This window comes from Chrysemys picta, chromosome 7 (assembly GCF_011386835.1).
Source record: "Chrysemys picta bellii isolate R12L10 chromosome 7, ASM1138683v2, whole genome shotgun sequence".
Lineage (NCBI taxonomy): Eukaryota > Metazoa > Chordata > Testudines > Emydidae > Chrysemys > Chrysemys picta.
This window is the reverse complement of record NC_088797.1, coordinates 69,764,666-69,788,769: the sequence shown is the minus strand read 5'-3', so window position 1 is coordinate 69,788,769 and position 24,104 is coordinate 69,764,666. Positions and strand designations below refer to the sequence as shown.

Here is a 24,104-nt window from a genome sequence, read left to right as displayed (position 1 = left end):
CTAAAATAGGAATGCTTGTTGAAGTGCTGCCATGGTGGATCTTGGGGTCTAGGGTTTTTTAAAAAAGAGAGAGAGAGAGAGGCATCAGTGGAGATGGCACAAACAGTTTTGAGGAAAATGACAGCCCCAGCTACTCCAATCAATTAGTTGTAAGGAAAAGATAAAATGTATGAAAAAGAAAATATAGGTGTACCAGATGCTTAAAATAATGCAATATCAAGAAGTGAGGTCAAGTTCACTGGTATCAGCCCTTGGCTAGCATTCATTAAAAAATATATATATCTGCCAGAACTTTACATAACTCAACAGTCTCTTCCTTGCTGATCTTCATAATACCAGAACACCTAGCACACATCAGTGAATATATTTTTACAACATGAAATAGAGACATATGCTGTTGTTACCCATTTTGCAGATAAGGAACTTAGGCACAGAGAAATTAAGTGATTTGTCCACAAGCTCACACAGGAAGTCAATGGTCAAGCTAGGACTTAAAACAAGCTCTCCAGAGGCCCACTCCAGGGCCTTAAGCACAAGACTACCCTTCCTGTTGGCTGCTTTTCTTACTAAAACTCCACCCTTTCATATCCTAAGTACTCAAGTTACACCAACTCCCACTCACCTGTCAATTTACCAACATAATTTAAGTAATAATTTATGTAACTTCTGAATCTGGTCCAGAATTCTAAACCCAGGACTTGGCAGATAAGAGAAAAAGGACACAGCTCATTTAAAAAACCTAGGAAGGAAAAAGGCAGAACTCTTTTAGTAACATCCTTTCCTCTGAAATCCACCTGGCCCTTATCACGTTAACAGTGTTTTCCTTTGCTTCCCAAGATTTGTTTTGAAGAGATAAAAACCTTTAAAAGAATTTGAAAATGTTTCTCATTCTAAATGGAAAGCAATCATTGGAAACCTTGTCCTTGTAATAGTTCAATCAGATTTCTAGCCAAATGCACAGGACTAAAAGCAGCATTAGCCAGTGTTGCCATCAGACTCAGCAATCATCCTGTAATGTGCAAACTTCATTGACCCTCATTCTCAATTAGAGGGTCCACATACCACCCCTCCACATTTTCTGGAGGTTTCCTGCAACCAAACAGAAGCACATCCATATTGCCTGGCCCGCCTTCTCATCTATCACCCAGTCTCCTAGTCTAGGCACTTAATAAGGAAAGAAACTGAACTGTTTGGGTCTAATGGAGAGATAAAGATGTATCATCAATATGCTGTTGATAAATTCCAACCCAAGCTCTGTTCCCCTGGCTGGTGCTTTACATTCTCTGGAGCAATGGCAGAGGAGAAGAAACTTCCCCTTTTTTTCCCCTGTATAGGAGCATTATGACCTGCACTCATGTCTGGCTTCCTTCCTATCTACTGTACCTCTGTGAGGGAACTGTGGCCTGTAAGAAGGCAGGGGTGTGACTGAGCCCCTATATTGCTAGTTAAAAGAAAAAAGATAGTCCTCATTAGACCTGCCAAGTGATCATAAGAGCAGTGCACCATATTAGTCCTTGGGGAAATCTGAAACACAACTTGAGGCCACTGTTCTCCAAGCATAGCCCAAATAAACAGGTCCTATAAGACCAAAAACGTGAGCCCTGATCTCAGTTTGGAGGAGGGCAAGTCTGACTACAGCAAGGATGTGGTCCTCACCACTCCCAAACTCCAATGCCAACCATAAAGTCCCAGCATGCTTACCATAGCGTGCGTGTGGGGTGAGGATTGCCACTGTAAATATTCAAGCACCATATGAAGAGAGAGAGAGAAAAAATCACATCAGGAAGCTATTAAGGGGAATGCATTCCTAGTTTCCTCATAATTAACTCGGTATGGGCCGTTTTGTATCAGAGAGGGGGAAAGAAGGATTTCAGCCACTTACTTTTATCTCAAGGTATTTGGAACAATATGATTTTGTAACACCAAAGGCCCCATTTTAAAAAAATAAGAATATGCCTGACTTCACCCTAGTGTGCAAATACAGCATTAGCTGTTGCATATGCTAATCCGATACACGAGTCCCCATGTTTTATATGACACATTAGACCTAAATTATATGGCAGGACCCAGATTTATATAAGTACTGCCCTTTCCTCACAGCCTTCCCCCCCAGTCCCCATTGAAGCTTTCCTTGTGAATTAAATATGAAAATAAATAACACAATCAGTACAGTATTTATTTTCTCTCAGAGCTGTTTTTTCAGGTTGTCTGTTTGCTTTACGTGTCAGCTAAAATTTGGTTCACAGTTGGACGGTTATCTTCACATCCAGAAGGGCCAAAGATCTACTTTTTATATTATTATTGAAAATTTAGGTTCTGAATTAGGTTCAGTTATATATTTTCAAAAAAGAGGGTAAATAGGCAGCCATTTACATTCCTCGATATACATAGGGTCCTGCTGGTATGCGTGCTAGACAAAAGCCAGTTGTGCATGCAACTGGCTATTTGCAGGCACACATAGCTGATTTGGGTGTTCATTTATAGTAACTGCACCTGCAAATTATATGTGGAGTTGTATACACACAGTTTTGTATATCAGGTCCTAAATATCAGCACTTAATTAGATCAAATGGCAGTGGTTTCGCATACAGTGGCACTCAGTATCACTCATTCAGTATTATTGATATGATATTATAGGAAAAAATCAATTTGAGTTTTTCTGCAAATAAGAAGGTTGTAGCAATTGCTGAGACAGGACATGACGCACACTACCAGAAGCTTCATTTGATTTTAGGACATTTAAAATAGCAACAAGCATAAAGGTCTTGTTATAGGAAAAGGACACTGGGCCATCAATGCATTTATATAGTACCTGCTACCAGACTACTGCTTCCAGAGATTATTCTCTAACAATTCCTGTGGCAAGTGGTTCCTTTGTCACAGAGTGCATGTCACTAGAGGAAAGAACACCTGCAGAAAGTCAAAAACCATTCCTTTTGGACATGTGGTTCCTTTAGCTTATTGTACTATGCAAGTTGTGGTCCTGAGAAACCCTACTAGAGAAACTCCTTGGAGAAGGTGTTTCCTCCAGCTCAGAATACAAGTCATTGCCGAAAGTATCTCCTGGACAGAGTGATTCACCCTCTCCCAACTCCTTTTAGCTCATCCTGTCATGAAACTATGGGAGAAATTCTGCAAAGTAACACAAAGCCCACAGAAGGAATGCAGATCACCACTATATACTGGGTATTGCCTCTCTCGGTTCTGACGACAGTTTGATGCCAAACACTATACTTTTGTTCTTCATTCTTAATTTGCTTACTTTAGTTACCTAACTTTGTTGCTTTACATGCACTTAGCCAAGACAATTCATGCTCAGCTTTCCTCAATGTAATGTCATTCCTTAATAGAAAGGCTTGGTTGGAGGAGTAGGGAATGTCTAGCAAGATATTAATTCTGAGGGAAATTTTCAAAGGCACAGGGGGGCTCAGTCACCTCCCCTTTGTGCCTTTGAGAAACTTGTTCTTTACCTACCACGGTAACACTTTCAGCCTTTGCCTGTTGGACTATACATGCCATAAATGTAAGCATACCATCTGAGCTTCCAAATGAGAAGCTCTAGGCACCAGTTCCTGAGAATGCAATCAACCTTGAGGTAAGATAAACTCTCTTTGAGGTTAGTTCATATTGTGAACCTTTGAGGTTAGTTAATATTGAGAAGTTTCATCTGCAAGTCTGAGGTCCCATTGTGCGAAGGATAAGACACAGTATTGCAGATGATTGGAACTCAGCAAATGCCACTCAGAAGTCTTATGAAAAAGAAAGAGTTGACTTGCAGGGCACATTTTAAGGGGTTCATTGGCCGTGCAGGTTTATGGGCACTGGAAGGGAAAGATGATAAAAGGAGAACACAAGGCAGAGAACCGAGATCTTAGATGGATGATGTGATAGCCTGCGTGGATCAAAAGGACTATTCATCTACTAAGAAATAAGCAGCGGACCAGAATGGGCTATTATGCTTGTACACCTCCAGTAATGGACATAGGCACAGAAGAAGAGACAAACCCTGCCCTGAAATGCTTACAGTCCAAATAGAGGAGACACAAAAGCGAGGGAAAGAAAGTATAATCATTCTTATTTCACAGATGGGGAACTGAGACACAGAGTGATTATGTGACATGCCCAAAGTCACACAGGAAGTCTGGGGTAAAGCAGGGCATTGAACTTAGTTCTCAAAAGTCCAAGACCTTCCCCACAGACTGGCCTTCTTTTCAAATAATTGTCCATCTGTATTCATTGTGCAGTGCTTCCTTTGTAAGAGTACCTCCAGCTTTTCTTCATTATGAAGGCAGAGGCTTGTGAAAATAGCACACCACTGTACCATGGAGAAAATATTTAACCATTCTTCCTGGGGATTTTATAGTAAATTAGCAAATTACATGCCTCTCTCCCCTCAGTCAAGATGTGGTGGGTGGGATTAATGCTGAACATCAACAGAAAAAACAGTATCCACACTCCTCACTTCTCCTAGCACTAGTGACATTTGTTAGTTGAGACGTCAGACAGTAACAAATATTTGGCAGCCCAGCTGCTGCGGTGCTTAGAACTGAACATTGTCTAAAAGTGGCTTTTATACCTTTCACCCTGGGATGGCTCTAATGATCAGCTCAATTGAAGAAAAATCTCGGTTCCAAAAGCATGACTAGGATTTTGAAAGATCTGCTGCACAGATTTGATTTAAACAATAGAGTGTTTGCCAAGCCAGCTTCTTGGATTTCTAGACTTTGATCAGCTCATCCGTCACAACCATGCCTATCATTTTAATCAGCATCAGAAAACATGTGTGCACTATTACTGATGAACGCTGCCAAATCTTACCCATGGTTTATCGTGGAAACCAGATCCAAATTTCAGTTGTAATTACAGTAGGTTGGTGATTGATTTTCTAAGCAGCCGGCACTGCAAAGAGACATGCTTACTCACACATGGAAGTGACCTATGGTAAAATAAGTCTTCTGACATTTCAAAACTACCTGTAATGGGTCCATTGACACTGCTTAATAAATGTATTTTTCAATACAATCCTAAAGAGAGCATGGATAGGGAACTTGTAGAAGGAATATAAAAAGGGAGTGCAGTGTTGTGTTGCATGATGGATAAGTATCACATCCCTCTCTCTAAGGCTTTGTTCCTGGTACACTGCATTCTGTTCTGCGCACTACCTTATTAGAAAGATATTGACCAAGTGGAGGGATTCCCTACAAGAACAGTAGAAACAAACAGGGACTGGGGGGAATTACTGTCATAAGAGGAAAGATTAAAAGAACTAAGTATGCATGCCTTGGGTAGGGCAGAGCTCGGATTGGGGATTTTGTGCAGGATGTGATAACAGTCTAAACCTTTTTGAAGGGTGCAAGCACAGGAAAGGAAGGGTGCAAGCACAGTGTCACATGGAGGTATAACTATGAGTACTGGGATGAAATTAAGAAAGAGATGATTTAGGTCAATTCTTCCTTGAATATTGGGCCGTGGAAACATTTTTCAAAGGAAAAAGTAGACTCCTCATTGCATGAGACAACTGAAAAACTAGATGGAACACATGCTATAAGTGTACTGTAGGCCAGTGGTTTTCAAGCTTTTTCTGGAGACCCAGTTGAGGAAAATTGTTGATGCCCGCGACCCAATGGAGGCATTTGGGTTTGGGAGGCATTCAGGGCTTGGGCAGAGGGTTGGAGTGTGGGAGGGGGTTAAGGCTCTGGGCAGGGGGTGCAGGCTCTGGGGTGGGGCTGGGGATGAGGGGGTTTGGGGTACAGGAGGGGACTCCAGGTTTGGGGGGGTCAGGGCTGGGGCAGGGGATTGGGGTGCTGGCTTACTTCCGGCGGTTCCTGGTCAGCAGCACAGCCAGGGTGCAGAGGCAGGCTTCCCTCCTGTCCTGATGCCGTGGACCGCGCTGCACCCTGGAAGCTGCCAGCAGCAGGTCCAGCTCCTAGGTGGAGGCGCGCAAGCAGCTCCGCATGGCTCTCGCCCGCAGGCACTGCCCCCCTCCAACTGCCGGCCAATGGAAGTGCAAAGCCGGTGCTCGGGGCGGGGGTAGTGTGCGGAGCCCCCTGACCCCCCCACCTAGGAGCCGGACCTGCTGCTGACTGCTTCCGGGGTGCAGTGAGGTGTCGGAACAGGTAGAGACTAGCCTGCCTTAGCCGGGCAGCACCGCCAATGGGACTTTTAATGGCCCGGTCAGCGGTGCTGACCAGAGCCGTCGTGACCCACTGCCTTACATTCCGCGAACCAGTACTGGGTCGTGACCCACAGTTTGAAAACCACTGCTTTAGGCAACAATCCTGCACTGACAAGGAAATGGACTAGAATGATGGCCTAATGTGGCTTTTCTACCTCTAATGTATGAGATTCTATGTAAGGGCCATGCAGCACCTCAGTCACTCATTGCCCATTTTTCTATCCCAAGCCCTTGTCATCAGGACGGGAAGAGGTGGTCAGAGGTGAAAGTAAGCCGGTCTGGTATGGCGTACAAGCAAGAGCCAGTACACCATGCCGGACCGCACCAGCTTCCGCGGCGGGGATTTAAAGGGCTCGGAGCTCGCCGCCGCAGCTCCCCAGTCCAGCAAGGCTCGGGGCTCCCCACAGCCTTTAAATCCACATCCGAGCCTGGCTGCCGGAGCTGCGGTGGGGATTTAAAGGGCCCGGAGCTCTACAGCGGCCGGAGCCCCGGGCCCTTTAATTTGCCTCTGAGCCCTGGGGGACTCCCAGCCACCTCTGCAGCTGGGAGCCCCGGGTTGATTTAAAGGCCCTGGGGCTCCCAGCCACAGCCGGTGCCCCAGGGCCTTTAAATCTTGAGAGGCCCCGCCTCTTCCGGTTGAGGCCACGCCTCTTCCGGATGAGGCCACACACCCCTCAGGACTCCGGTAGTACCGGTAAGTCCTGTAAGTTACTTTCATCCCTGGAGGTGGTCCTGCTGGACTGTGTGTAATATGCACTCAGCCTCCCACTCACCACTGCGGCAGGACTGGCAGGAAAAGCTCTGCTTGTTTTGTGGGGTGCCTGCCCTAGCTTCATTATTTGGGGCCCCACAAATCAGAATATCATTGCCTGTACAGGTCAGATTTTAAGAATGATAATGGTAACTAGGGTGACATGAGGAGAGCAGGAAACTGAGAGCAACGTATCCAAAACTAGTTCCATGTCAATGATAACTAACAAAGTCAACTCTATCAAGTACAATAACTTCAGTGCATTTAACAAACTAGATCTAGAAGATTCGCAGCAGGGGCAATAAGCTTGTGTTATTAATGTGATTGTATAACATCTCTCATACATCCCAGGGATGTCAAGAGCATACACCTGAACCAGTTATCATAGAATCAGTAATGGCACCATCCCACGGTGTCATATATGGGATGAGAGCTGAATGGGTCTCCTCTATTTTGCCCCCACAAAATATCTGAGGCCTCTCCTGTAACATTCCCTTTGTTTGTCACTCATGTGTTGCCCACATATTGTGATTTAGTGTGTCAAACTCATAACTCCTTCGACCGGCAATATCTGGCTAGCTCACACTATATGTTGTCCAATGAATAGGATGATAAATACTTACCATTTGAATAGCAAGGCTTTGGTTAACAGTTTGGTTTCTAGCACTTACCCCTCCTTTCCCATAACATTCCTATATCAAATAATAGGAATACGCATCATGCTACTGTATACCAGCTATGCCAGAAACTAGGATGCTCACAGCATTAGCCTCAAATTGGTTTCTGTAGCATGTCTCTTGTGTTATATACATCATTAAAAAGATATGGCTATATAACTCAGTTAAATACTTCAAAAGCAACAATGTCATCCAACACAGACCTCACATAGCCACAGTAAATAGATTATATCAGTGATATTTCTGAAAGGCACAATCTGTGCAACAGAGTATTTGTAACCTAGATTTAAAATAGCGAGAGAATCAGATAAGGATGAGGAAAAGCATTTGACAAACTCATGAGCTAGGCTCATCTGCCATCTTGGCATTACTTTTGCCGAGCACGGCTATGGGTCTGGGACTACACCCAGACTCCTCGCAGGAACTCTATCATGAGATGACTCCTAATGGATAGCATTAGCACTGAAAGGCCATGTCCCACCCCAAAGATTGTACACAGAAAAGTCAATGAGAAGTTAAGTGAAACCTCCACGGTCACACAGGAAATTGAGAACAGGACCCCTGGACTCCCGCTTCCCAAATCTGCAGTTTAATCACAGGACCATCCTTCCTCCATTTTCAATCCAATAGCCTCTGTATGTTCTATACCATGTTAGTTTCTGAACATGAGCAAGACCACTCTGTGCTTCCTCTTTTCCAAAACTACTCAAAGGAGTGTGAAGCAGAGATCTGTGGTGGTTTTGCCCCTCCCCCCCTTATAATAATGTTGGCTTTATAGGTTGTAGAGAACTCAAATTCCAAGATAAAGCTCTGCCTTTACCCCCACTTCACAAAACACTGGTTCGCTTGGGAGTTAGTAAGTGGATCAAGTTGGTGTTTTTTGTTATTACTCTTATGTTACAAGGAGAGGAATTTATTTGATCAAGGGTCCCCTACACACAGATGCTTAAGAAGCCCTCTGGGTACGTCACACATCCAATATCAGGCTGACTTTCTCTTGCTGCATTCTGTACCTTTTGGATATGTAACAAACTGCTGGTCCCTGGAGCACATGGCATGGGGGGAGCGGGGAGGAAGCAGAGGGGGAAGGAATTTAATAAATTGCTCCTTTTACATTTTATTTTGAGGGAACTTTCTGCAAGTTGTTTATAATGAATCCAGTCTCAAAGCTGGGTATTGGGGCTGGGTGTTTTGTTCTTTGCTGACTGTGCAAACTGATACTTTGGCAGCATTGTCCAGGGGAAGCAAGAGACCTTTATTGTGTCCATCATTGCCAAGCAATTTGGCAGGTTCTTCCATGAGATGCATGATCTGATAGGTCCTGTTAGAGCTCCGCTGGCCAGTTACCAACAGAAAAGATTAACTTAAACACTTTTAAAATCTCATTATGGGCAATTTGTGGTTTTGGCTGAAGAAAGGAAAGGGATAAAAAAAGAAAATGTGGAGGAGTGCCGGGGGGGAGGGGTTGTGAAATATTGATGCCATTTTTGTTGCTTATGCTGCACAGAATAGGAGGCCATGGATCTGTGCATATGCTAGGTCTGGCTAAAGGAAAGACATCCATTGGCTTCTAAAAGCCAACATTTGAACCAGACAGGTAAGAGAATTTAGTTGGTTTCCGCATTTCTGTATGCGTCCTAGATAAAACATTATTGTTAGAAGTCAGCTGATGGGAAGTGTCAGGAATCAGTGGGCCAGATCCCTGGGCCAGGCTAAGCTCTACTTGGCACAGGACCAGGTGGGGAGCAGGCAAGGTGGTTTTGTGACATCTTTGCTATTCCCTGATCCCAGGGACAGCTATGGTCCTGTTCAGCCCTGACAGTAATGAGAACAGCTTGACAGCTGCTCTAACTTGTGCCCGGTTCTGTCAGCAACGAAAGGAGCCTGCTGGCAGGCAGGAATCATTCCCTCGGCTGAGGGCTGTGAAGGTGGTGGTGACGCAAGGCCGGCATGGCAAGTGTGCTACCTGGGGACTCCTTTGTACAAGGGGAATTCCCAGGAAACTCCTTAAGCCAGATCAGCACAAAGGGGCCATGGTAGGGTGGCAGGATCTGGAGCCCTAACTATAATGGTGACAACACATGAACGTCAACAGAAGCAAGTTGTTGTTACTTGTTAATCAGTTTGGATCCAAATGTCCCCAATGCTCAGGAGCAGGGGCAGCTCCAGGCACCAGCGCAGCAAGCACCTGCCTGGGACGACAAGCCTTCGGCAGCATGCCTGCAGGAGGTCCCCCAGTCGCGAGAGGCACCCCTGCTCTTACACACCCCAAATACTCTGTCCAGCACCTCCCAAATACCATCTCCCAGTACACACACACCCCTCCAGCATCCCAAAATACCCCCTTGAGCTCCCCCCCTCTCCCCCGCAGCAGTGTCCTCTATTACGGAACTTGAAATACAGGTGGGGTCACCCTAGATACAGTTGAATTTTAAAGGCAGGTGTTTCTGTTCTACCTCATGGAGTGACCACAGTGGGGCCAGGCTCTGGAAGTCTCAATGAGCTACAATCCCAGCTGGGTCCCCAGAGGTAGTTCCAGAAGGGCGGGGTGATGCCGTGCACAGCCCAGGCAGAGGCAGCGTTGCCCTTTTCTCTCCCCTCATTCCGAAGGCTTGGCCCGGACCTGTGACACAAGGTTGGGTGAGCTGGGTACATGCTGGGAAAAGCCCTGAGTGGGGGGACTCAGGCTGGTGCAGAGAGGGGAGCAGAGCCCGGAGGCCTCCAGCCTGGCTCTCTCTCTCCTTCCCTGTCCACCTAGTACCTTGTGTACCCTGCTGTGGCTGGGCTGAATCTCGCCCCGGGGGCCCAGCCGAGGGACACCCCGTCTCTCTCTCGCTCTCCCGGGGGTCTCTCTCGGAGTCAGGGTCACCGTTCACTGACGGAAGAGGTGCCTGGCGGTTGCGGGGAGTCTCGCTTGCTCAAGTGGAGATGACTCCGTCCAAGGCAGAGTGGCGGGGTCTGTCCACCAGCTACCTCGTCCCTGGAGCGCAGGGTCTCGCCTCTGCCCCACACGGAGGGAGCCCTCATTGCTCAGTGTATAACAGGGGGGTCACTTAGCCTCCTGTACAACAGGAGCAAGAGCCTTGTGTCCAGCAAGTATAAATGGGAGTGGTTCCCCCTGGGCTTTGTCTGTGGGTCCAGAAGCCCGGGAGGGCGCCGCCCCTCACTCCCAGGCTGGGGTGGCCGCATGGCCGGAGTGTGAGACTGCTGTCTAGCCCTGTCCACACGGGGGACAGAGAGGGGGACACGGGGGCACACATCAGAGCTCCTCACCTATGATATAGGAGCACAAGCCCCGTGGACTCTCGCCCTCAGTTTTACAATTGTACTTTTTTCTTTCTTTTTGTGTGTGTGTTTTTTCTTAATAGTTATATTTTTACCTTTTTAATATATTTTACTTGTATTTCCTTTTTGATTTTATTGTTTATATATATATATATATTAAGTTTCATTTTATTTTATTTCCCCTTTTATGGGTTTTATGTATTTTACAATTCTTACAATTCTTTTATTTTTCAGTTTTTATTATTTTACTTTTTTTAAGTCTGTTAATATTTTTGTATTTTATTCATTATTACTATTTTAAATTTATTTTGCACTTTTTATAAATGTATTATTTTTTCTATTTTTTATTCTACTTTATGTGAATCGTATACTGTTGTCCAATCATTTGGGCTCCTATCTTCTCTCACTCCAGTGAGGATCTTCAGCCTCTCACCCCATCATGGTAGTCATGCGCTGCCCCAGCCAAGTCTCTTTGTCCCCTGACTCCAGCCAGACCCCCCCCACCACCACCATTCCAGCCCATGGTGCTGAAGCGCGCACCCCCTGGCTTGAAGTGGTTTCCATCCTATGTTTACAGATTGGTTCACTGACTCTCAGCACCCCACTATAAAAATTGTTCCAGCACCTCTGATCCAGCCTGGTCCCTTGTCCCAGGAGTCAGCTGACTGGTGTGGGGGCCAAAGGGCTGAGCTGGGTTTTACAGTTCAGTCAACATAACCAAATAAAGCATGTTTGTAAGCCTCTGTGAAAAAGTGGTAGCCTAAAGGAAGTTAGGCGCACCAACCTCTTTTAGAGCATAAAGTGCTATAGAAAGTTAACAGGTAACAGTACTCCTATGTTTTACCCCACCCATAAAACTTTGGCTGTTTTATCAAAATGTAAATTAATGTGATCATTTACCATAACTTGCTTAAATCCAAGGAATGAGGTTAATCCATATAAGGGACAAATTGTCAAGGCCCCAGGGCTCACATAAGTCAGGGATGGGCATTGTTTTAAGAACATGAATAGAATAGAATCTGACTCCTGGTTAGGAAGAAAACAATTCAGTGATAGAGTGGGGATACACAACTGGATACACAACTGCAGTTATTGCTGTAACTCCATAAGCAGGCCGAACTGACTTATTCCCTGCCCCCCATCTCTTCTCTTTCCCCCCTCTGGTAGATGCATAGGGAATTTCCTAGCATGGGCCACCTAATTCGTCTCTCCTTTCCTGGACTAATCCATGACCTCAAAGGAATAATTGTGATCTTATTACCTCTTACTAGCCACCAAGAAGGCACACTGGATGCACAAGCCTAAGCACAAATATTCCCTTTGAGTAAAGCAAGTGGGTTTAAATATCTTTTAAAAAACATCTCTGACAAATGCTGCATTTAATAAATCCCTTTGAAGATCAATTCCATCAGCCAGGGAAAAGTGGTTTTACTGAACAGCCATTATGGATAAAAGCAAGGGGAACAAAGGAAATTGCACTGCAGAATTGTGAAGGAGTGGGGAAGCATGACAGATGTAGCTACAGAATAAGTGGGAAACAGGGCCGGCTCCGGGCACCAGCTAAAGAAGCAGGTGCTTGAGGCTGCCAATACCAAAGGGCGGCACTCCAGCCGCTATCGGGGCGGCACATCTGGGTCTGCAGCGCCAGTAATTCGGTGGCGGGTCCCTCAGTCCCTCTCGGAGCGAAGGACCTGCCACCCAATTGCCACCGAAGAGTGGAATGGCGCAATCGTGCTGCCACGGCTTTTTTTTTTTTTTTTTGGCCGCTTGGGGCGGCAGAAAACCTGGAGCCGGCCCTGCTCAGGGCAGGGTGTTGAGATGCGGCCTATCCCTATGGGCAACATTAAATAATATTTGAAATGTTGGCATGATGGTGTATTTAGACCCTGCACAGGGAAAAAGTCAGATGCTGGGGGAAAGACTTGGAGATTTATGAGGGAGTAGGGTTTTTTAAAAATCAAATTCAGGGTTTAAAGCCTGGGACAAGCTTCCCAGCTACCCAGATGGGAGACAGCTGAAAATACTCGGGCCTTGTCCCTGCTATGGCTTGAATTATTTTCAAACACAGTTAGAGTCTAACAGCTGTAGCACGGATTGGATTCCATACATACCATTTACAACCAAATGCAGAAATCATGCTACAGACTACCTGGGAGGAAGGTGAGAAGAGAGTGTGTCTAGCACAGTTAACTACACAATCCATCTCCATAATGGGTAGGGGCGCACTTTGCTAGCTACACTTAGCCAGGTTAAGCCAGGGGCCATGTTTTAGCACAAAACTATCTGTAATAATAGAGAAGAAACAGGAAGAGGAGAAGATAAAGTTTACTGAACGAACCACAGGATGGAAAGAGCAAAGTCCAAGATGATTGTTGTGCTTAACTTTACACTATTATGTGCCTAGATGCAACAGTTGTTGGTGCCCTATAAAATGCCACAGGATGGAGTGGGGGAAGGATTGCTGCAAATGCTGTTCAAACCATCACGTAACAGGAAACTAGTGTGAGGGGGAAATGAACTGTGGAGGCCAGCTGTCTAGAGAAGTCAAACCCTACTGTTTGAATGGTGGAAGGGTGCTTTGGGCTAGAAAAGCCAAGAAGGTCCAATGAGGAGAAGCACATAAGTGTGTTTCTTCTTGCTCTTTCTTAGCACTTGGCTAAGGAAAAGCTTTGGATTCTGTTGGAGGAGAGACATTTACATGTTACCTTTGGACTGTGGCTGAGAGACTCCTCTGGCCTGGAAGGATGAGGAGCTTGCAAGCCCCTCAGACATGATGGAGCATTCAGTTTCTTGGAAAGTCCTGTTTGACTCAATTGTCCTGCTCCCAGCGCAACCCATGGACAAGAAATGTGTGTACTAACAAGACCAGAGAGGGCTGCTGCTGTCATTACTTCTTAAGGCTATTTCTAACTAGAGAAAACTGGCTTGTTTGTTTGAACATCCAGATTTCCTTTGATGCAGCATTTAGGAAACTAAAGATACAGGGAGGAAAATAATATCTGTGACGGCATCAAACTGTAAACATCCATAAAAAAACAATATCAGAATGCCTGCAGAGAATGCTGTAGTTTTTCCAGCAAACTAATTGAAATTACTGACAGAGAGGAGTTGTGATGGCTTAAAGGTTAAAATAAAAATAAAACAAATGTAAATGTAGTCTAGCGATTAAAGCAGGAAATTACCACCGGAGTCAAGACTCCTGAGTTCATTTCCTGGTTCTGTTTCTGATTTGGGTGACCTTGAATATGTTACTGAGGTCAAATTTTCAAAGTAGATTCTAAATTAGAGTGCCTCCATGTTTTGGATGCCCAGCTACAGACATAGAAGTCCTAATTTTCCAAGGGACTGAGTATCTGTAGACATCCCCCCCCTCAGGATTTTCAGGGATGCTGAGCCCTCACACCTCCAGTTGAAGTGTGTCTAAAGTTGGCTCTAAAATATGAACAACCCTTCATTAGAAGCTCTTTTGAAGTTAACATTTCTATATCTCATATTTCCCAATGTATAAATGTAGATAATACCATATGTTGGAAGGGTGTTGTGAGGCTTAGTTAATTATTGTTTTTAAAGTGCTGTATTAATTTTAGAGTCAGTGGACCCCATTACCTGCACCTACCTTACTGCCACAATTACTGCTCTCAAGGAACTATAGTGCGGATGTATATCCAGGTCTAAGTGTAGTAAGATTCTCTGGCTAAGTAGAGATGCCGCTGAAATTCAATGAGTGTTAGCTCTGCATGACTTCCTTAAGTTCCTTCAAAAATCCCAACCTTAAAAACTAGGCCAGGTTAAAAAAAATAGCATGATATGATTTGTTATTAATGTACATTAAGAAATTAGAAGAAAATTAACTTGGGTTTCTAATGTTCAATAAAAGAGTCCTAGCTGAATCTACGAAGAAATGATTTATGAAACCTCTAGATCAGAAGAGATCTCACAAGATACCCTGGGCCCATCCCGAAAGAGTTCTACACAAAGGACTCCTTTTGATTTCCATAAGGAATTTTGAGTGCAGTGAGCCTGCAGATTCACAACAATCTATTGACTTGAACTGTACTACAAAGTCCTCTGGACACGCTCAATTAAGTGTCCCAAATAAAGATGTTCAAACAAACTGACCCCCAAAATGGTAGCTGCTTGTGTTTTGTCAGAATTTTCTTGCCCCTCATTTAATGTTCATCTTCCTTCTTTATCAGAGGAGACTGTGGATCAGAGGATTAAATTTTGGGTGCATGCCAGTACTCATTTACACTTGGATGTCCAATGGTTTCTCATTACACACAGAGCTTCTCTTTACAATACTGCTGCAAATTTACTATTCTGGTGCAGTGTCAATTTCAGTTTTTTTTTCCTGTTACAGTCGCCAATCAGATTTCAGGGAATACCTGTAAACTGGTTATTTTAGCAGCTTGGCTCTCAGTCAGTTCAGTTCATTCAGGTTACCATTGTTTGATCTCAGAAGCAAAAAATTATTGCAACACTGAAAAATATAAAAGCAGTCAAGGTTGTTCACTGATGATCTTCTCTTCATAGATATTACAAGTAGAAAAGGTCAGGCTAGTTATGTGGTCCTTCTGTTCCCCTACCCGTCTTTCTGCACTATGCAGGATGGAACATGTACTGTTCCCAACTGTGCAACCATTGAAATAAAACAGTACTCACAATCTCCATCAGCCATGGGAGCTGGAGTCCCAAAGTTGTTGCCAAGTTCAGGTTTTCTGCCAAGCACCTGCTTTTTCTACATACGATTATACATGGACCTGCACACTGAGAAACTGTACAAGTGAAACAAACCCTTTCCCAGAATGATGGACCTATTTTAATTCTTTACAATTAATTTGGGAACTTTGTAAAATGTCTCAGGAGGGCAACAAAATGTCTATCACATGAATGGATAACAAAGAACTGTAGGCTGGTGGGCTCCCTCAGCAGCCCAGGAAAACCTCATGGCCGCTCCTCAGTCTCTCTCAGGCCTTTCCCTTGGGGCAGATTTTATTAATTCAAACACAAAACTCACTAAGTAACACAAAACAAAGCCATTCCCCGTCCCACGCAGGCTGTAGGGGCTTAGAGGCCTTTCACTCTATATCTCCCTTGATGCTCCAGGGCCAGGCCTAGGAGCCAGCTCCCCTCCGGATGAACTCTCTGAGCCCTTTAAAGACATCCCCTGACCCCTTCCTGAATGGGACTGGTAATCAGAGTCTTAAATGGGCAGATTGCTCTATTACCCTTTGATAGTCACCGTGCCCTTCTGACAGGGTATGACAGAAAAGTCACTCCCATTAGGCAACAGTGGACAAAAGTTAGTGGCTACACAGGAAATATGCAAATATTTCCACACCTGTTTGAATTGCCTCTAGGAATGAGACTATCATCTTTGGAGAATTTGACCATATATTTTCAAAGCATGTGTATCCAATTTTTTCATCTTTGCCTTAACTTGAACACATTATATGCTACTGTCCTTAAGTTAAATACATGTTTGTATTTTGCATTGAGTGTACTTCGGGGGGGGGGGGGGGGGAACCCTAATATTTAACCAAGACCATTCCCCAACTCTCAAATAGCTGCCCTCCCACAATTGTTCTGTGGAGCCATTCGATCAAGGGAACCTCTCTCTGGAAATGTTTAACTTTCACATGTCAGGACAGTCCATGATATTTCAGCATCCCTTCTTATCACATATCTCTTTCTAGATGCAAAGTATACATGTATGCTCGAAGCAACAGAAACCTCACAAGTTAACCCTTCACAAAACCCACATTATTCCACCAATCAAAACCTTGGTTTCCCACCTCTTCCATGCCAGATTTTCATTCTATGTATGTAAAATATTTCCCCTCATATTTCTTAATTCCCCCCTAGTATCTCAGAATGCTGGGAAATACTTTGTTTAGTTGTATTAATTCTGGTGCCTGCTCCAAAAGTAGACCTCAAAAACAAAGTAAAATTATAAATGCATCTATAGGAGCAGATCTTTCACACAGGCAATGGGATCACTGATGCCTTAATTTAGCCCACAGAACCTTTATAGCACATGATAATGCATGAGAAGGAGAGAACAAAACTTCACTGAGCCCACGGTAAAATTTGCAGGAATGGCAGACAGAAGAAGCCTCTGCTTACTTGCAATATGAGTATTTTGCCATGAAAATCATTGAGACATAATAAACATGCTACCCCACAATGAAAGTTTTTGCAAAGTCACTTTTCAGTGCAGAGCTGCATTTTAAGCTTTATGTATTAGTTAGAATATTCATTGTGTGTGTTATCTTCCATCATGAGCCTGAATTTAAATATAGCTAAGGATTTACTGGCATTACTACAACATATACTTGAAATTTGAGGAAACACAAAAATATCAGATGTCAATGCATAACTGAATATATCTAGCAGGATAGTCCAATACTAGTTTTGACACAAGCACCATGCAGACATACTATTTAAAGAGTGCTTTTGTTTGTCTGTTGAGTTTGTAATTTAATGAAACCCTATGTTGGGAGAGGCAGATGTCATAAATTTCCCACACAGCCTGTCCAAAAATGAGAGACAAAATTTCTCTCTCTAGTCTTCAGCCTTTCAAAATCAGAAAAATACTATTGCTATCATTCCATGCTTTTGCCTCTAATTCTTTACAGTGGCTTTCTGACATTAGGAATGATACATAGTCATGGCCTTTGATACTATTTTCAAACAAGTTACAGTCTAATGCTGCTGTTGTCACACAGTTTGTAACTGTGTTGGTCATGGATTCAAACCATTAGGAAATATTCTGCACAAGGCAGTAGGTAACTTAAAAAAAGTTGATTAAAAAAATCCATCTTGGCACAGTTCATAATTATTGTACATAGAAACCATGCTTGCAGGATCATACTGGACAATTGTTATAGCTAGCATCATTCTGTTCTGATTGAGGAGATGGCCTTATGCTACTGTACTTATTCTGACACACTACAGGCTGTGCCATGTTCAACATCAGTTGTCAAACACTGTTGCATCCTCATTCCCATCCCCTCAAACTGGGTTGAGCTGAATTTAATATGGGTGTGATGTTGCACTCCATAATGTTTTATGGAAATATGCTTATGAGTGTAAATATGATGTAACTGGAATATGCTTTATTCAAACGGTCTCTTGTAAGGTAGCATTACAAAGCTTATAATCTACCAAGTGCGTTCATCCTATTTGTATGTATGTATCATTCTTGTATCTGAAGCTAGAAATATGAAGTATAACTCTGAGGTACTATTGTAATTATGCAAAGTGTGGGCCATTGATGATGGTTTAGTATCTTGATGGCTCCCATTGACTAGGACAATCGGTTGCAAATGGTGCTGTTGACTTGCAAGCCTTCCTGTGTTTGTGTAAGCCAGCCCAGGAAGAATGGTAAAATCCATCTTAAACCTGGTACTTTTCCATTTAGAAGGAGGGGTAGGGATCCAGAGAGACAAAAGATTCCCACCTTGTGCCAAAGCTATAAAAGGGTGTGGAAGAGAACAAAGGGGGTCCCAGTCATGAGAAAGCCCCTGCTTTTCACCTAAGATGCCCGCTGGAACTAATTAGGGCTGTACCAGGGAAAGGATGGGCCCAGACTAGGGAGGAATCTAGTCTGTGAAAGAAGTTTATTGGAACATCTCTGAGGGTGAGATTTACCTGTATTCAGTTTCTTAATGTATTAGGGTTAGATTTGCATGTTTTGTTTTATTTTGCTTGGTAACTTACTTTGTTCTGTCTGTTATTACTTGAAATCACTTAAATCGTACTTTTTATACTTAATAAAATCACTTTTGTTTATTAATTAACCCAGAGTAAGTGATTAATACCTGGGGGAGAAAACAGCTGTGCATATCTCTCTATCAGTGTTATAGAGGGCAATCAGTTTATGAGTTTACCCTGTATAAGCTTTATACAGAGTCAAACGGATTTATTTGCGGTTTGGATCCCATTGGGAACTGGGTGTCTGGGTGCTGGAGATAGGTGACCTGCTGAGCAGTGTTTGGTTAAAGTCTGCAGCTTTGGGGGCATGGACCAGACCTGGATCTCTGTTGCAGCAGACTAGCATGTCTGGCAACAAGGCAGGGTTCTGGAGTCTCAAGCTGGCAGGGAAAACGGGCTCAGAGGTAATTCCAGCACATCAGGTGACAGTCCCAAGAGGGTCTCTGTGACCGAACCCGTCACAGTGGGTATGTCCAGGACTTGGTAATTGGTGTGGGGAGGTCCAAATTGTGTTAAACACCTCCCATCGGATGTGTGATTAACTCCTGTTAAAAAGTGGGTTTGAACAAACTTTCTTACAGCAGTTGCAGAGCATGTCTGATCAGACCAGAAGGACAACCATTTACAACACCAGCTTGGAGGTGGGGAGCCCTGCTGCATATGACACTTAATACCAAACAGGGTAGCTGTGGTAAAGTGTAGACAGCCTCTGATTCTTCCCTAATACAATGAAGGTGGAGATTGCAAGGTTTAAAGCAGCAGAATTCCCTTTTGGACACTTGCACTGAGCACAGCTTCCGTCTCCTGTTTAAACTGGTATGATTTGAATTGTAATGCTTCTCAAAATAAAAAACAACTGCTGGAACTGACTTGACCCAGCCACAATGCAGACAAGTGTTGTTCAGGGTTCCCCACACATCAATACATGTCAATCCTAATCTTCAAAACCATCTATGGTTCTAATCCTGGACCTTGCTGTAACAGCAATTATGAAATGCACTAGAGTGAATAGTGGTTTCATGATAAGGACAAACAAGCATTTAGGATGAGACTATCATATTTTTATATTGTGACCTACTGTACTACTTTGTTGGATTACATATAAATTAAGTGTAGTTTTCACTTGTAAATTGCAACAGTGGACATAAATAGATTATAATAAAACAGAAATAATGCTGCACTACATGAAACCTGCAAGTGAAAGTTTTCTGTAAATATTTGCAGCATATCAGTCACATAAATTCTAGCTACTGGATATTACATATGCATGGTTTGGATACTGAAGGTTATGAATCCCAAGTTTCAGTACGTTTTTAAATTAGAATCTCCATCCATCCCTCCAACACAGATATAACAAATTAATGTATTTAGTGAAGGAACAGTTTAGGAGGAGAAAAAAAGCTATGAAATCCTACAGAGTAATTGATTATATGGATTTACTCTAGTGTGCATGCATTTTTATACTCCTAAATCTTGCTGAAAATACTTAATACCATCCTAAGTAATAGCGTATTTAACATGGCCACATTTTCGCAATATTGTAACAGACAAGAAGGCTTAATATTCAGCCATGTGAGAGAAAACCCACACCAGATCACAGTTCATCAGCATCTAAGTTCTGCAGGATTTCTACTGATGAGACCAGAAGCACACAGATTCTGTACACAGCTGAAGTTTTATTTTTTACTAAGTACAAATTTTCTTTACTGGGATGTGGGTTGCCTAAAAGCATTCAAGTTATTCTGTGGCTGTTAGAATCCATCAGAGGAGGTTAAGCAACCTTAAAAGCTTAGGCAAAAGAGTAAACATTATGATGAGAGGCAATGATGTAGTTATCAGGCTGTCAGTCCCACAGAGAAAAACATGATTCACTGTTTCCAGGATTTGGGGTAGGAGAATGAAAATGTAAAATAGAAACCATGTGGATCTCAATACTCGCTAGATGATGGGCATTTTAATCATTTCTTTCTGCCCTTCCTCGTGAGTCATGAAATGAAGGAAATATACTCAGGAGGGTAATCAAGGGAAATAATATAATTTGTGACCTAACGTATTAACAGTTATCAGCGAATCCCCCTACGATGCTTTAAGCCACTAATTATATTATTTAGAGTGATCTGCCATTGAACAAAACCTAACCAATTTAGCGATTTATTGTGAGAGCTAATTAATTACCTAAAGGATTTCTTTTAGGGGCACTGTAAGGCAGATTTACAAACGAAAACAGACTATCAAACAAAATTAAAACTTTCCTAACTACAGCTAGCAAATAAATACAGCAATGGAGAATGGACCAGAGTTTAATAATGGGATATGGAGCCTTTCACTGCTAGGTCACCTAACCGAATCCCATCTATGGCTTGTAGCGAGTTCAGATTACCACTGCTGACAATTTGGTGGCTAGTATGGAAAAAATCCCAATCCAGTTCCTCACAGATAAATTATGCATTTCAGTGTAATAATTGACACCCTTGTTCTTAGGGTCAGAAGAGAGGTCATGAGTTAAATAGGAATAGAGGCCCAACAGCCCTCTGAGGATTGAAGCCCATTTAGGGCACCATCCGCGAGAGCTGCTGGGTGCCAAATGCTTTTGAAAAAAATAAGGCAGTTTATTTAGGTGCCAAAGTTAGGAGCCTAAGTTTAGGCACCCATTTTTGAAACTTCTGTGATGGGTACTGTGTAAGTGCTCAAGATATATGACATACTTTGGATAAATAATGCTGACTAGCAGTTAATAGTAGCAATCTGGGAGTTCAGATTTGTGGAACTCCAGCTTTGCCACAGTCTTATTACATGAACTTGGGGATTCACTTAGCTTTTGTGCCTCAATTTACCTGTCTATAAAATGGAAGCAATCCTCTCTCTCTCTCAATTGTTTTGGAAATGTTCTGGTATCTGTGGATGCAAGATGCTGAAGATCTACAAAGCATTATTATTATCGTAACATGGAGGATGCACCGTACAGAAGAGTCATAAGCGTGGTTTGGTTTGATTTACTGTGTTTCCTAAGAGAAAACTGAAGATTGGATTGAAAAGTTGATGGAGTATCATCGGACACTATCCTGCTGTAATGGGATAGATATTGATATCAGAGCAGTAACTGCAGAAGATGCTGAACACAGAATTCTAAATGTCCTTTTAATCTCATTTTGGAGCTATCTGGTGACCCCTTCATCTCTATTTAGCTCCCTCAGAACTGGTGAAATTGAAGTTGTGTGTATGACTAACCATTTGTGGGGGTTGGGGGAACTGGGTCCAACTTATATGAACTTCCTGGTTAAATGTTCTTTTCTATTGATTTGTTCTCCCATCATTACTACTTATTTTTCCTTTTTGTAATTTAGGCTCGCCCAAAAGGAGAGGGTCTGACCCCGTACCAGGGCAAGAAACGCTGCTTTGGTGAATACAAGTGCCCCAAGTGCAAGAGAAAATGGATGAGTGGAAACTCCTGGGCTAACATGGGACAAGAATGTATCAAGTGTCACATCAACGTTTATCCTCACAAACAGGTAGGGTAGCTGCTGGGCAGCATGGACACTGGAGATATAGGCATAGAATCAGGAGAATTCTGACCTGACTTTTAAATCATGATGGACCCAAAATGTAACTTGGGGTAACAGTGTATGGACAAGCCTGATCAGCTGCAGGTTTTTGTTCCTAGTGAACACAAACAAGCGATTTCTATTCATCTAGGAAAGGATTTGCAGCACAAGTGTAAGCAAATATTATTGTGGGTTTTATGCCAAGTTATATGCAAACAAGATACTGTCTCATAGATTTTAAGGCCAGAGATCATCCGGCCACCAGATCATCTAGTCTGACATCCTTTGCTCACTGTCTTGACCAGCTTGCCTATCATTGTCTCAGGGTTTCAAAATTTGGGTACCCTTCTCTTCATTGGAAAACTTCTCCAGATCAGAAACAGTCTGTCTCTGTACAGCAACCAGCACAATGGAGTCCTAACCCTGAGAGGAACCTTTGGATGCTATGGTAAAGCATAAGGTTTAACAATAACAGGCCTCCTAATATTAGTGTTTCTCCTCTCTCTTATGCCAATTTTATTACACTTTAAATTCACTGACACCAGTGAAGTTATTCCTGATTTACATCATCATTAAGGAACACGACATTCTCATTTCCATGTCAATTCATCTGGACAATGTTTTAAGATTAGTGATGGAAACAAACACAGAGATGAGCCCAACGTGCTATACCTCGGGGTTAACACAGTGACACAGTAAAGCAAGACAGCTTAGGTGTAAAGAAAAAGGTGTCTTGTTTTGTTATTAATAAGTGATGCAGCAAGCAAGCAGAGTTGTAGGAAAGAAAGCTTTAGTAAATATGCTGAGATTATAGAGACAGCGATAGCAGCCTGGTCCCAACTTGTATTCCTGAACCCCCAGCATCCTATCAAAATAGCATCCCATGAAAACTTCCTGAAATGTTACCCTCCTTCACTTCCACTCATCACACTACACGTCCATCCTGTATGAATGCTAGGAGTATGCAACACAGTCAGTCTGCTGGCAGAGAATTACAATTTTCAAGTGTGATGTGATTGAACACAGATCTAATTTAGAGAAGGATTGAGAAAATGGAGCTGAAGTGGCAGTGAGATTATATCAAAGCTGCAGAAAGAAATGCTATGAATATTTTCTGATGAAACTTGCATATGTAGGAAAACCACTCGCTGGACTTAGAAACTAAATTTGCTTGACCCAGTAGAAACGAACACTTAAGTTGGTCAGGGGAGACTGGAAATTCTATATTGTACCTCCAACATTAGAGAAATCAGTTCACAAAGGTCTCTTACATGTAAAATCATTTCATCATGAGCCCAAAACATTGATATTGGGAGATTTTGATTACTCTGATATCAAATAGGATACTGACTATGTAAAAAACACATTGCTAGTTTTATTGCAGAATTGTTTCCTTATGCAGACAGACAGAATCCGAGGCTACTCCTGGCCTCATTCTTGGAAGTGAGTCAAGTATGAAAAGCACAGTTGATGCTGATCAAGATCTAGGATCTAGTTATTTCAATATAATTAGACGTGAAATACTTATGAGAGCAAGTATACAGAGATGCAACACCAGTTTCTTACTTTAAAATAGCCAATTTGGAGTAAATGCAAGATACCTCAAGGAAAAATGTGATGGAGTTTTTATAATTTTGGAGAACATTTTTGTAAATGGAAAAATGGGATTAACACATTCCACGGGAGGTGGTTTGCTGCAGATGTGATTCATCTTGGCCGAGTCTAAACAAGGAATAGAGCACTCTGTGAGACGAAGAGCTGTATAAGGTTTAAGCAGAATGTGAAACTATCTAGTAAGGAGGAGAAAAGGCATTTCTATAAAACAGGTAGAACAAATTTGAAGAGCAAATCAAATGACCAGCTGTCCATCCATAGAAGAATTGTCCAGACATATGATATATGCAATAGGTAGAAAGGAAAACTGATCCAATAAAAATAAGGTTAGATGCTCTGCAGTT

At 42.9% G+C, this 24,104-nt stretch overlaps 1 protein-coding gene across 2 annotated transcripts in view; it reads left to right on the top strand.

Moving 5' to 3' along the window:
* Positions 1-24,104, top strand: part of ZCCHC24 (zinc finger CCHC-type containing 24) — a 157,578-nt gene that overhangs the window by 118,893 nt on the left and 14,581 nt on the right. Inside the window, exons 3-4 of one of the 2 annotated variants that reach the window (XM_042856156.2) lie at positions 19,186-19,245; positions 21,949-22,113. In XM_042856156.2, the coding sequence (XP_042712090.1) occupies positions 19,186-19,245; positions 21,949-22,113 (225 nt within the window). The remainder of the gene's footprint in view (positions 1-19,185; positions 19,246-21,948; positions 22,114-24,104) is intronic. The other variant, XM_005300593.5, reaches the window with a different exon arrangement.